The following is a 13427-nucleotide window of genomic DNA, read 5'->3' on the forward strand; positions in this document are numbered from 1 at the left end:
CATAAAATCTGACTATCTTCAAACCTATACATTACCTCTTAAAAAGGAAGGTGGCTCTAAATCCTATCCGAAGGTTTTACTGCTGCTGATTATTCAATAATGAAAAAAGGTAAGGTTGTCAAATTCCACTGCAGCTTTTGGAACGAAAAAGATAGTAAAATGATATTTTTTATATAGAATATCAAATCCATAAAACTTTTGGGTAACCTGTGTCTGATCAGTCGAAATAATGTCAATCTCGTCCCCAGAGGCCGCGATCCTTCTGGTCTGCGCCAGGGATCGGGACCTTTGGGTTATTCTAAAAAGCCGCCACAAAGGCATCTGAATCTGATTGGCTGTTGGAAACTTGTTCGTTTCACCACAATCTCCGGCGCACACGCACAAACCGGAACCGGCCTTATATATTTCCTGGTTCCGACTGAGTATTGCGACTGCTGGCCAAGGAAGACGCAGGCTCTGGGAACGAGATTGAAAAAATGTATCAATATCATAAAACAACCACGCTATCCGCGTGCGCAGTCTGAGTCTTCTTTTCATGTATTATTGTTTTTCACAGCAAACCGTGTGCAGCTGCCATCTAACACTTTAATTTGGGAACAAGGTCCTCGACGGTAATTTGTAAAACTCTGACGCCATAGTTTGCCCATACTGTGCCCAAAATTACCTTATTTTGAACAACAAAAGATTCTGAGTAGCTTCTTTATGTATTTATTAAAGCCATAAGCCTATGTCCAGTCTTTTGTAAGTTTACTCACTTACCCCATGTGAACAATTTTGAAGGGTGCTGTGCAATACACAAAACTTAAACTATATATAGCCCAATGGCCAATCTGCTCAGAAAGTTCAAAGCACCACCATGAAACTTTCAAAAGAAGACCAACTTTCATCTATGGCGCAGCAGGATTAAAATAAACAACAACGGGGAGCCTTAATTACAAAATTAACTTCCATTCGATGTTTTCTTTTTGCATTTCTTGTACTTGGCAGGAGAAACTGGCTATAAGAATTCTCAAGCTATCGCAGTGTTGCCTCAACTAGAGGTCGTCATTTCTGAATATTTTCTAGCTATTAGAGTATTGATCCCTATTTTGTGACTATCTAGATGTAAATGGTATGAGTTTTAGAACTTGACGATGCTGCGAGTGGAATCATTTTTGTTCATTCTGATGTTTCTGGTAAGTAAATAATATTGCAGTGTTGTATATTGATTATTAAGACTACTTTGGCTATTATATTGGCAATATTGTAGTTTAAAGTATTCAGTTCGGGCTTAAGCAAATAAATGGTGTCAATAGAATATTGAGTCAAAGGAACTGAAAAATATGGTCTTCAGAGAAATTTTAATCTATCAGTAGTTTGCTCACTGAATGACTAATTAACATCTTTTTTTAGAGTTAAATTTCTTTCCAAATATGATCTGTGGAAACATTTTGGGCTCCCTACCCTATTCTTTCTGGATTCCGCCTAAAAGCCGATAAATAAGTATATATTATTTTCCTCCGGAAAATCGAACAAATTGCTTCCATGCATGGGTTAATAAAAATTGCTATTACGTAGCTAAGTGAAGTACATTTAAGGTGAAGATTTGATATGGCGTTTTATCATACTCTGTGTAAGCTGAATCAATTTACACGAATAAAGTTGACTGAATGAATATGTAAAATAAAGCTTTTTTCCTTTGGTTTTGGTGGGAAGCAATAACACAAGGTTTTCTTTCAAAGTTGGTTATGTTTTTGATAACTGTCTCAGCAGCTGTCGTTTCAAGCCTGGGGAAACAATAAAAAGGTTCCAAACGCAGTAAACGTCATCACTTGGGTTGTTTTGGCTCATAGCTAAACTCATTACAGAGGCCTGAGTTAACAAGTTGTCTTATTATCGTGTAAATCGCACAAATTCGACTGTAAACGGTACATGCAGGATGTAGTTATTAAAATAACTAAGTCTTGATTTAATTTCAGATTGTCCGCTCGGATGGAGAGCAAGGTAAAACAAAACAAATTACTTTGAATGTAGATTACAACCATCAAGTATCAAAAGTAACTTTAAGGTGGCTGGTATCAGCTTCAGCACTTGTATGTTGATGGTTTCGTACTATTAATCTTTATCAGATGATGCTACATGCTTTTTTTGCATGAGGTGTATGAAATGGTTATTAATTTTATATCTTTAATTCTCGTTTACCGATAATGTGTAACAGGGCCACATCTCCTTACCCAACTTTCAATTTGGTTCTCGTGGAGTGTGTCTGATTTCTAGTGTGTCGACTTGAAAGGATCAACGTTTAAAAAAGAAACCAACCGATGGATTTGTTATTCTTTTTCTATTTTTTCTCTCTTTTACATTGATCATTAAACCTGTTTTATCTTTTGACAAAATTACACGTTTGGTGCGAGATCAGTATCGTGAATTCTTTTTGTAAATATCAACAACATTACATTGGAGATCCAGGGGCTGCCTGAATTTAGGAGAAGGGAATTCTTGTTGCAGGGTTTTAGCTGGTTTGCTTACTACACGGATGTCATTTTTACGAAGTAACCTGGTGAGAGGTTCAGTCAATCCGCGGATATAGGGAAGACATGCGAAACCCAGGGATGTGTCAGATGGATCGGCCCATTTGAAGAACATGGACACCAATTCTTCATGGACACCAATTCTCCTGGCAACCACCCTGTCTTCAAACGCATTATGGAACGGGCCAGCAAACATTGTATGAGAGCAAGAATTTCTATCTGCCACGATCGAATTCGAACCCTGAAAGGAACTTTGGACGAATCCAAACAACAGTTATCAAGTTTGGTCATCGAAGATACTTCATCTACGTTGCTTCAATTCTTAAAAATGAGGTCTCAATCTGTTCGCAACAACATTAAAGCGAGACACGAGAACAAGCTTACAAACCTAAGAATGGAAGCTGAAAATGATCGCCCGAATACCATCAACAAGAAAAACTGGGTGATTAATTTATCACAAAAACCCCTAACCGTGACAGAACGTTCTCTTCTTGAGAAAGGTCCTAAATTTGCTCCAACCCCACGAACCATCCCGGTTAAAGACATTGTTTCCGAAGTTGAAGCCGCCATCGTCCGCCTTCCCGATGACACAAAGGATGCCGTACGAACCACCACCGCCTCTTTGCTCCACAGAGCCCGACTTCCACCACACAGCAACACCTCCAAAGCTGAATTAAGAGCCCTAAAGAACCTAAAACAGGACCACGAACGTGTTATTACGAAAGCTGATAAAGGGAACTGTTTTGTTGTCATTGACAGAACTGATTATGACTCCAAAATGGAAACTCTACTCAGCGACCGAGACACTTACCAACCAGTCCTCAAGTCACCATTCGCCAAAATAGAAAGGGAACTGAACAGTAGACTCCTCGATCTCAAGCGACAAAACAAGATAGATGAAACAGTCTATCAGAAACTCCATTCTACCGACGGTTCTCCGCCTGCCATCCGGGTTTCCATTAAACACCATAAACCAGGATTCCCTCTTCGACCGATTGTATCGAGCATCGGGTCTGCCCTTTACAACACATCCAAGTTTCTTTCTGATATCCTATCGCCGATTCAGAACCATAATGGCTATTCTGTTCTCAACTCTTCACAATTTGCCAAAGAAATAGCCAATATGGAAATTTCCGACGACGAAGTGATGGTGTCATTCGACGTGGTGTCGCTATTCACAGCTATTCCTGTCCACAAAGCGTGTGATTACATTCGCGACAAGCTGAACAATGACAGTACTTTACAATCTAGAACAAGCCTAACCACCGACGACATCATTTCTTTATTGGATTTCACTCTCTCCAATAACTATTTTGTCTACAATAACTGTGTATATAAGCAGGTTCACGGTTGTGCTATGGGCAGCCCTGTAAGCCCTATTGTCGCTAATCTTTGCATGGAGGTGGTAGAAGAATTAGCCATCAATAGCTCTACAATTGCACCTAGGATTTGGAAAAGATATGTTGACGATAGCTTCGTCATCATTAAGAAAGACGCTGTCCCCTCCTTTCATGACACTTTAAATTCCATTGACTCAAAAATCTCTTTTACTATTGAAGAAGAAAACAATGGCCAAATCTCTTTCTTGGACACCTTGGTTTCCAGGAAAAATGGTGTTATTGTCATCGACGTTTACCGGAAGCCGACACATACAGATAGATATCTGGATTATTCTTCTCATCATGAAATAAAACATAAAGTCAGCACGGCCTCGACCCTCCTATTCCGTGCAGCCAACCTACCTGGCACTTGTGAAGGTAAAGCACGCGAGACTAGTCACGTTACGGAAGCATTGAAAGCCAACGGCTACCCACCAACAGTTATTTCCAACATATTAAAAAAGAAGTCAGCCCCGACAACTCCTCCCCCAGAAGAATTGGTGTCCATGTTCTTCAAATGGGCCGATCCATCTGACACATCCCTGGGTTTCGCATGTCTTCCCTATATCCGCGGATTGACTGAACCTCTCACCAGGTTACTTCGTAAAAATGACATCCGTGTAGTAAGCAAACCAGCTAAAACCCTGCAACAAGAATTCCCTTCTCCTAAATTCAGGCAGCCCCTGGATCTCCAATGTAATGTTGTTTACAAAATTCCGTGCGCTGACTGCTGTTGGAGTTACGTAGGAGAAACGGGCAGATGTTTTAAAACCCGAAGAAAGGAACATCAACGAAATCTTAAAAATTATACGAGAGGCTCGAACGTTGCTAACCATGCTTGGCAAAATAATCACTCAATTGACTTTGATGGCGCTACCGTGATAGACAAAGGCAATTACCGTATTCGAAGAACACTAGAATCTTGGCACACTGCCAAAAACTGTCGGCGCAGACAATAACTCCAAACCGTTACCAAGACAATATTCTATCTTATTGTAATTCTTAATTTTTCTGTTTTTGTCCTTTTTTAGCTTTTTACACTTCTATTGTATTTTAGTTTTTAATTATTTTCACACCCTCCCTTGTATATATTTCCAACCACGCGCTTTATCTTTTTTACATTCGTCAAAGGCTATAGTAAAATAGCCGAAAGCTCATATTTTTTCTTAACTTTTTAAACCAGAGAACGCTATTTTACACTTTTAATATGTCTCATCCTGGTTGCAGTTCAATTTTTAATTGAATAACTTTTATCGATAATATTTGGACTTACCATGTTCATGTGCGTTTCCAGCTCATTGCTTTGCAGTTCGTAAACCAAGCTTGAGAACTTTCAATCATATGATGACCTATTCCACTTTTAGGACATAAGCATATAAGGGCAGGAACAGGCAAAAAGTGATGAGCGCGATTTCATTACAGCACCCCACACTGTAGTGCCCCGTTTTAGATTTGAAGACATACCGTAAAATTCCGGTTATAAGCCCCCCCGCTTATAAGCCCCCCCGGTTATAGGCCCATCAACCTGAAAACAAAAAAATACATCCGGTTATAAGCCCCCCCGGATATAAGCCCCCCTCTACCGGATGACAGTACTGAACAGGGCTAAATGTTGCTTTTTTGTGCGTTTTTAACTTAAAAACGTATTTCGTTCAACACTCCCGAGGCTCGTTTCGAAACGTTTTTTTCCGTCCGCTTATAAGCCCTCCCGAATATAAGCCCCTCCGCTTTTAAGCCCACCCAAAAATCCTTACGAAGTTGTATAAGCCCAGGGCTTATAACCGGAATTCTACGGTATTTGAATAACTTGATGTTCTCTTTTTACATGATATGAATTCTGTAAAGCCCTTTTTAGGGAAACTCAATAAAGTTATTGTATTGTATTTTGGAGCTTAATTACAAGAAAAAATTTCGTTAAATAATAAACCCCTAATTCGATGGTTTTGCAGATAATATTTGCGTTTATTTTAATCATTTTCTCTCATATCACGAAGCTCGTAGAATATCCGCGCGTTTTATCTCTAAAACCATTGAATAAGATGTATGTGAGGTTTCTGAATACCAGTGTTGTGCTAGAAATGTCTGGCACATACGTCTCAGTAAAGTTTCGTAACGTATGTTAATCACAAATGTTTAGAATGCAAACAACCTCTCGGGATGGAAACTGGTTTCATTCCTGACAAGCAAATTACTGCCTCTTCACAATGGAATTCCGATCATGCTCCCTACAATGGAAGACTGCACTTACAAAGACGCGCAGGCAAAGAAGGATGTTGGGCAGCGGGCAGCAATGATGCAAATCAATGGCTAGCTGTTGACCTGGGACACAGTGATACGACAGTAACAGGTGTAGCCACGCAAGGAAGAAATCATAGTGGCCTTGTTCAGTGGGTAATTACGTACAAGCTTCAGTACAGTAATGATGGAGTGAACATATTGAACTACAGGGACGAAGGACAGTCTGAGGACAAGGTGAATTTTGAATTAATGAACCAAAACGTGATTTAAGTTTTAGCCCAGTCCCCTTCACACGAATGTACCCAGTGAATCATGGTTGTTGTCCCCAAGTTGCATAGATGTAGTTTTGTTACTTAAGAGAGAAAGCATGGTCGTGAGTTAAGGCAATGGGGTTTTAATTTTTTTTTATCTAATACCATGAATTCGAAGTACACAGCCAATTAGAATACGGGAGAGCCGTTGTATTACGAATTCCAAAGTTTGTCACGCTTAAATTTCGTCACTCTTTTTACCAAAGATTGGTTCAGTTAAGGAGAAGATTGAAATCGATAGAAAGTATTATTGCTCTAACTCTACGGAACATCACTGAGTTTGAAGTCTTCTGTCGATCTTAACAAATTTTTCACGTTTAAGAAATTGATCGCTACACCCATGAGAAAAAAAAATGATAGGTCACCATACTCGTTTACGAGAAAGCGACAATTTACTTCTCTCGCGGACTAAGCCGCATAGAAAAAAGCCGCCATTTTGTTTATGTGCGCGCGCTAATTACGCGTAAAATTCTGCGCAGTAAGGATACGCAATGCAATACAGGGCAATGACCTAAAGAAAAAGATTGAAAACGATAGAAAGTATTATTACTCTAAATCTACGAAACATAGTTTTAAGTCTTCTGTTGATCTTAACAAATTTTTCACGTTTAAGAAAACAAGTGTTTTACTGGAATAAAAGACAACTCATAGAATTCCTACGAAACTACACCCGGGACCGTTGCGGCGTCTTTTCGATATCCTGACTTGTGAGGACATTGATGACGTCACTCCTACTCAGTTGCATGTTCATTTTTAACTTTTACTTTATCTGTCTTTTTTATATATAATAGAAAGACAGTTACACGGTGACTTGACATACGTCGCCTTGTATCATTATCTACGTCTGTACATTGCTTATACGGGGTCGCCCACTTCCTTATGGAACGAGTTAATTTATTGGTTCTTAAGACAACAGAAAACAGGTCATGACAATACCCCTAGCCCCAGAAAACAATATAGGTAGTGTTTACAACGGGCGTATGAAAAAAAATGTTCCAGAGAGGTAGTGTCTTACTGTTTTTCATGACGTATACTGTAAATATTCCGTACAATTTTTTAAGTACACGCTCGACTAACGTTTGTTGTAAAATCAAGTTACTTGGATATTTCAGTTTTTTAAAAAACTAGCAATGGTATACTGGCAATTCCTGAGTTTTGATTGGTTAACCGGCAATGGTATATGAGCTCATATACCATTTACACCAAATATGGTAGCAGATACGCGTCAATAAAACAGCTGGGGAGCTCAAATATTGCCAATTCTTTGGGCGTTTTTAATAAAACAATCATTCCACTCGCACTTGTTGGATATGAGATTGTTATAGCCAACTCGGCGCTACGCACCTCGTTGACTATCTACCATCTCATACCCAACGCGCGCTTGTGGAATAATTGTTAAGTATACCACTCGAAGGAATTCTTGTATATATTTCTTATAGTAATTTATTTTGCTGATTCAGGTATTTGCAGGAAATACAGACCAGGACAGTGTTGTCTACCGTGATCTTAACCCACCAATCAGTGCACGGTACATCCGTTTTCTTCCAGTGACTTGGAGTGATCACATATCAATGAGAGCGGAGTTGTATGGGTGTCCGCAAGGTACTAACGATACAGTTTTTGATTTTTTAACATTTTGCATTTTTTTATTTAGTTTCTCTTCATCTAAGTCAACATTGAGATATTAAGGAAGCTATAATAAACTAATAAGAAACAAGGATTCACGGTTACCTATTATGAACTCAAAATATTTTTCTCTTGTTTATGAACGTTATATTGGTTATTTTACTGAATTTGGAAAGTTAAAATGTCTACCGGCTACACTGCTACAATTTATGTTTACTCCTGGAGTTAATAAAAATTGACCAGTATTCATAGCACAATCTGTCAAAGACGCAGGCATCTGTTGTTGTTGTTTTTTTGTTTAGTTTTTGTTTTTTGATTTTTTTAATAAAAAAATTGGTTGGGCGAAAACATACAAGCTCTTCCATTAAAAAAGGCAGAATTAAACAGAGTATGAAATTATCATCACATCTGTGTTTGGGGTTCACAACAAAAACATCGGAATTAAATTTGTTATATGTCGTTACTGACGTACTTGTTTCATCGCACCAGTAGTCAGGCTTCATGATATTCTAGAGAAATGTTGTTGAAATGAATAAATAATTTTGAACAATTTTGCTCTGGTGTCCGTCATCATGTGTAGTTATATGTGTACTGTCTTATTAGCGATTATGCGGCGGTTAAAATTATGTTTGGTTTAAGATATTTTTTAATGAGCTTGTCTCATATTGATAAGCGTAATCTGAAACAAAAGGAAATGGAAATCGAACTGATATGAAAAATTTTAAACCAAAGAAACATTTAAACACAGCATACACATGTACTGATTATTTGGTTAAGCAAATTCTGGATTCTTCTGTGATACCCGATAATTATTTATATTTTCACTAGTCTTAATGAAAAAAAAAACCCGTACCAGAACTGAAATGTGTAAGACAAGTACGAATATTAACATGGTATTTCCATCGATGTCATAAATCCTTTAGAATGCAAGGAACCTCTCGGTATAGAAAACGGCGGAATCACTGACGGTCAAATGACTGCGTCTTCGGAATGGGATCCCAATCAAGGCAAACATGGCCCCAGCCGGGGAAGACTGCATAGTCAAGAAACTGCAAACACAGTGGGAGGTTGGGTATCTGGCATCAATGATGCTTATCAATGGCTACAGATTGATCTGGGTCACAGAAACACCAGGGTGACTCGTGTAGCAACACAAGGAAGAAATGCTTATGACCAGTGGGTAGCCACGTTCAAGCTGCAGCACAGTAATGATGGAGTGACTTTTAAGTACTACAGAGAGCAGGGACAATCCGCAGATAAGGTGAAACAAAATTCTGAATCCACTCCAAACGTCAATGATCTTCAATAATTCCATTTTTCTCTTAAGGGTGATTCAAATATGGGAGAGACTAATTTAAATACAAGCCCGGAGTAGTAGTTTTGATTTTGAGTTAACTAACAACAATTTATTAAACCATCTTGTTGATTTAGGAATTTGCTGGAAACACAGATACAAACACTGTTGTTTATCAAGAATTGCACCCTCCAATCTGGGCACGGTACATTCGCTTTCGACCAATAACCTTTAATCTACACATAGTTATGAGAGTGGAACTTTATGGTTGCTTGAAAGGTATTTGCTGCAATATAATCAATCTTGAACTTATTTTATATTTCCCTGCGTTGTGAAGCTCGGAAAATACTACCAAACTCGTTAAACAAAGGCGTGTAATACATACACCTTATTCGATGGTTTAACATGTAATACGTGCGGATATTTTGCGGGTTGCGTAGTATTTTTCCGAGCCCCGTAGGGCCGAGGAAAACTACGAGCAATGACCAAAATGTGCGCTTGTATTATATGTTAAACCATGGAATAAGGGATTTATTATTCCACTATTTTTTCCACTATGTTTGGGTCCGTATTCCATAAGTTAGTCCGTCCGTATTTTTGCCTTTTTCTACAGTGTAATAGCGTGGCGTATTTTGTGCGTTCTTTTGTCCTAATATGATAACAATGGCGCAATAGTAAAATAATAATCAAAATAAGCATAATTTCCAGAGGTGAATTCAATTCTGATTGGTCGAGAAGCTCGGACTATGACGCGATATTCACCGCGCTAGGCGGTAAATATAGCATCTCAAGGTTTGGCTACTAAGCCATGCCACGTTTGCCATGCAGGCCAGTGAACATGGCGGCATTTGCTGAATGAAAATTTCTGTCATTTAAAAGAAATCAATCCAAGTCCTTGATATTTAAAACATTGGAAATTTTGCAAATAAACTACCAAGGTTTTTGGACCGAAAATATTTTCAAGGGATGGTGTTCAAGGTATTAGAATTGATCGTTAACATGGTGGTTTTGGAGATCGCAAGCGGCCATGTACTCAGTTAGATCGACTGGCAAAACATTATTTAGTTCTCTTCTCAGTGGAGCTAGTAATTTCGAGAGGATTCACACAATTGCTCAGAAGTCACCAACGATTAAACAAAGGTACCAGATATCAATCTTTGTCTTAGTGTTTGTTTTGTTCCGTTTTATTGCTAAAACGTAAGTGTAAATTACGATTTCATTCGATGAATTAAACTGGTTTACACGTATGCAAGCGAGCACTTGTGTTTGTTCTTCATGTATTCTATTGTCATTTTGCAGTTATTGATATTCACCTTTGAAAGTTATACTCAAACGATATTTTCGCCTCAGGCTCAGTGATAATTGTTGAATAATCCCCTCTACTTCGTCTCGGGGATTATTCAACAATAATCACTTCGACTTCGGCGAATAACTGTTAAATATTTTACTCATTTTCTCGCATTGCTTTGCCTCACCTTGTGGGCATGAAGCTCGGAAAATGCTACCAAACTCGTAAAATACAGGCGTGTTTTATTTGTATGGTCATCGAATCATTCAACTGAAACGCTATTTGATCATTTAATAAGGTGAAGAGAACAGATAAAATATGAGGCTTTGGTATATAGCTGAATCTATTTCGCGCTCTTATTGGTTGATTGATGGTCACGTGGGAATGGGAAAACCTTTTAAAGCTATTAGTTTGACAGAGATGGCTGTGGAACACTATTTCGTCGTTGCTTATTTCATTTGATAGGTTTGAGCGTAGTTGGAGGGAAAACGGATGCAAAACCCTAGATTTAAATGTATAACACTAGTGTGCGCCACATATATTACTGTCCATTGAGCCACTTTAAGTATGTAGTATTACACTGTACTGAAGTATCCAACACAAGTAGGTCTTCTTTTAGAATTTTTGTAATGTATAGGACGGATACGTTCTTTAAAGCTACTACATTTTAAAACATTTTTTTGCATTGATTTAATGGCATTCGCCTCTAGATTGTCAAGACGCTATCGGTATGCAAACCGGTGCAATTTCTGATGGACAAATTACTGCCTCTTCCGAACGGAGCGCTAATCATGCCGCCAATCAGGGTAGACTACACTTTGCAGGCAAAGCAGGTTCGTGGTCAGCTGCCAGCAGTGATGCTAATCAGTGGCTGCAGATTGACCTTGTTTACAAAATGACAGTAACACGTTTAGCCACGCAAGGAAGAAATAGCACCGAGTACTGGCAGTGGGTAACTAGGTACAAACTGCAGCATGGCAATGATGGAGTGGAGTTTCAGACTTACAGGGAACAAGGACAATCCACTGACAAGGTGACAACTAAATTAATCTACAGAATAAAACTCACATCTATGCTTCTAAAAAGAGTGTTCTTTATTTCTAGCTAGCGACCACTTTTAGGCAAACATTTTTGGCCTGAACAGGGCATTTTTTCCATTGAAGGAGGTTTCATGTTGTAATAAGTTGTGTTTTGTCCAAATAATGAACACGGGTTGGTTGGGTGGTTCGTTGTCATGGCGGGGAGATGGGTGAATCTTCGACTACAGACGAATAAAAGGACTTCGAATTATTTACGTCTTGTTTACCTAGCGTGAGGGAGAGTTTCGGCTGTGGTCTTTGGTCTTATTTTTACCCATCCTTGCATTTTTATAAGCCTCCTACGCTCGTCGGCACTTCCAGGACGAGAACGACAAAATATCGTTTTGTAGATTATCGCCATATGTAACGAAACACAGTTTGTTTTAAAATGTCAGTCATTCTTGTCAGAGCGTTGCATTTTGAACAGTGGGAAGAAGTTAAACCAACTGCAGCAAGTACATGTGCGGAATTCTGCGCAAAATTCTGTGAGGTATATAAAATTTACCCGTTGTTTTCAGTGGTGGCTCATGAGCCCTGTCATAACCCAACCTACTCATTGCAGTATCAAAGGATATCAGGAAAGTCTATAAGGCTTCTGATTGGCTGATACTGAATTTGGGCTGGAAGACTAAAGCAATGAGATTTTTAAAGTGTTTAACTATTGAAAAGTTTTAATAATATTCGCCATTTTCTTATTAGGAATTTGCTGGGAACACTGACAAGAACAGTGTTGTTTATCATGAACTTAATCCACCGATCAGAGCACGATACATCCGTTTTGTACCAGTGGCTTGGAGTGTATACATATCATTGAGAGTAGAGGTGTATGGGTGTGTACCAGGTACTGCAAGTTCATTGCTTCCCGATATTCAAACTTCAAATCTACACAATCTAGATACGCATATGTACAAGTTTTTTAACTGGCAAAGTATGTAGTGAAAAATTATACCAAATCCCATTCTTCGGAGGGGCGAGAGAGGTGGGGTATATATTTCATTGGAACATAAAAGCCTGTATTTCACCTTACGACAGGGTGCACTGCACCAGCCGTTGGCGTGGAGACCGGTAAAATCAGCGATTCTCAAATCACCGCTACAGCTGGAGATCCGTTAGGTGCCAGGCTGAACAAACCGTTTGTGTGTTGTGTAAACGTCGGTGGGTATATACAGGTAAGGAACTATAAATATTAACAAAAAAACTCGCCAGGTAATAAGAAAGACGCCACTCCAAAGGAAATTTATGCATGACCACGTATTAAACTTCAATTTTCTTTTTCGTGTCTATCTATATATTTGCTTTGACCAATTCAAGATCTAACGCTCAAAATATTAGCTGCTTTTAGTTCACCTAAAATACGTTTTGTAAAAACCAAGCATAATTGGTCAAAACGGAAAAAATCGAAGACACGAAATTAGTTCCTCCTGTTTAATCTTTTAAAAAAGAAGTCTTCTTTTATAAGCACGTTGAATGTTTTATGGCTCAACATTTTATATGAAATTTTATAACAATTTTTCAGATAGATCTTGGTCGACTTTATCGCGTTTGTGCTGTGGCCACACAAGGTCATCCCGGTGGAAGATATGATTATTTGAAAGAATACAAAGTGAGCTGGTCCAAAGATGGTGTCACATGGGACATGAGCGCACAGGTATGAAAAATAGTACAAATATTTGACAAAAATCATGAAATAACTTAAATGGAA

The 13427-nt window shown here is 38.6% G+C and overlaps 1 protein-coding gene across 2 annotated transcripts in view; it reads left to right on the plus strand.

The window, feature by feature from the left end:
* Window positions 1-777: 777 nt before the first annotated feature.
* Window positions 778-13427, plus strand: part of LOC144649957 (uncharacterized) — a 155086-nt gene continuing 142436 nt past the window's right edge. Inside the window, exons 1-10 of one of the 2 annotated variants that reach the window (XM_078509555.1) lie at window positions 778-1175; window positions 1959-1983; window positions 6027-6361; window positions 7899-8040; window positions 8988-9325; window positions 9496-9637; window positions 11357-11679; window positions 12425-12566; window positions 12758-12894; window positions 13242-13373. In XM_078509555.1, the coding sequence (XP_078365681.1) occupies window positions 1134-1175; window positions 1959-1983; window positions 6027-6361; window positions 7899-8040; window positions 8988-9325; window positions 9496-9637; window positions 11357-11679; window positions 12425-12566; window positions 12758-12894; window positions 13242-13373 (1758 nt within the window). In that variant the 5' untranslated portion in view covers window positions 778-1133. The remainder of the gene's footprint in view (window positions 1176-1958; window positions 1984-6026; window positions 6362-7898; window positions 8041-8987; window positions 9326-9495; window positions 9638-11356; window positions 11680-12424; window positions 12567-12757; window positions 12895-13241; window positions 13374-13427) is intronic. The other variant, XM_078509556.1, reaches the window with a different exon arrangement.

The sequence above is a fragment of the Oculina patagonica genome, chromosome 4 (genome assembly GCF_052425735.1).
Source record: "Oculina patagonica isolate OP01 chromosome 4, crgOcupat, whole genome shotgun sequence".
Taxonomy (NCBI): Eukaryota; Metazoa; Cnidaria; class Anthozoa; order Scleractinia; family Oculinidae; genus Oculina; species Oculina patagonica.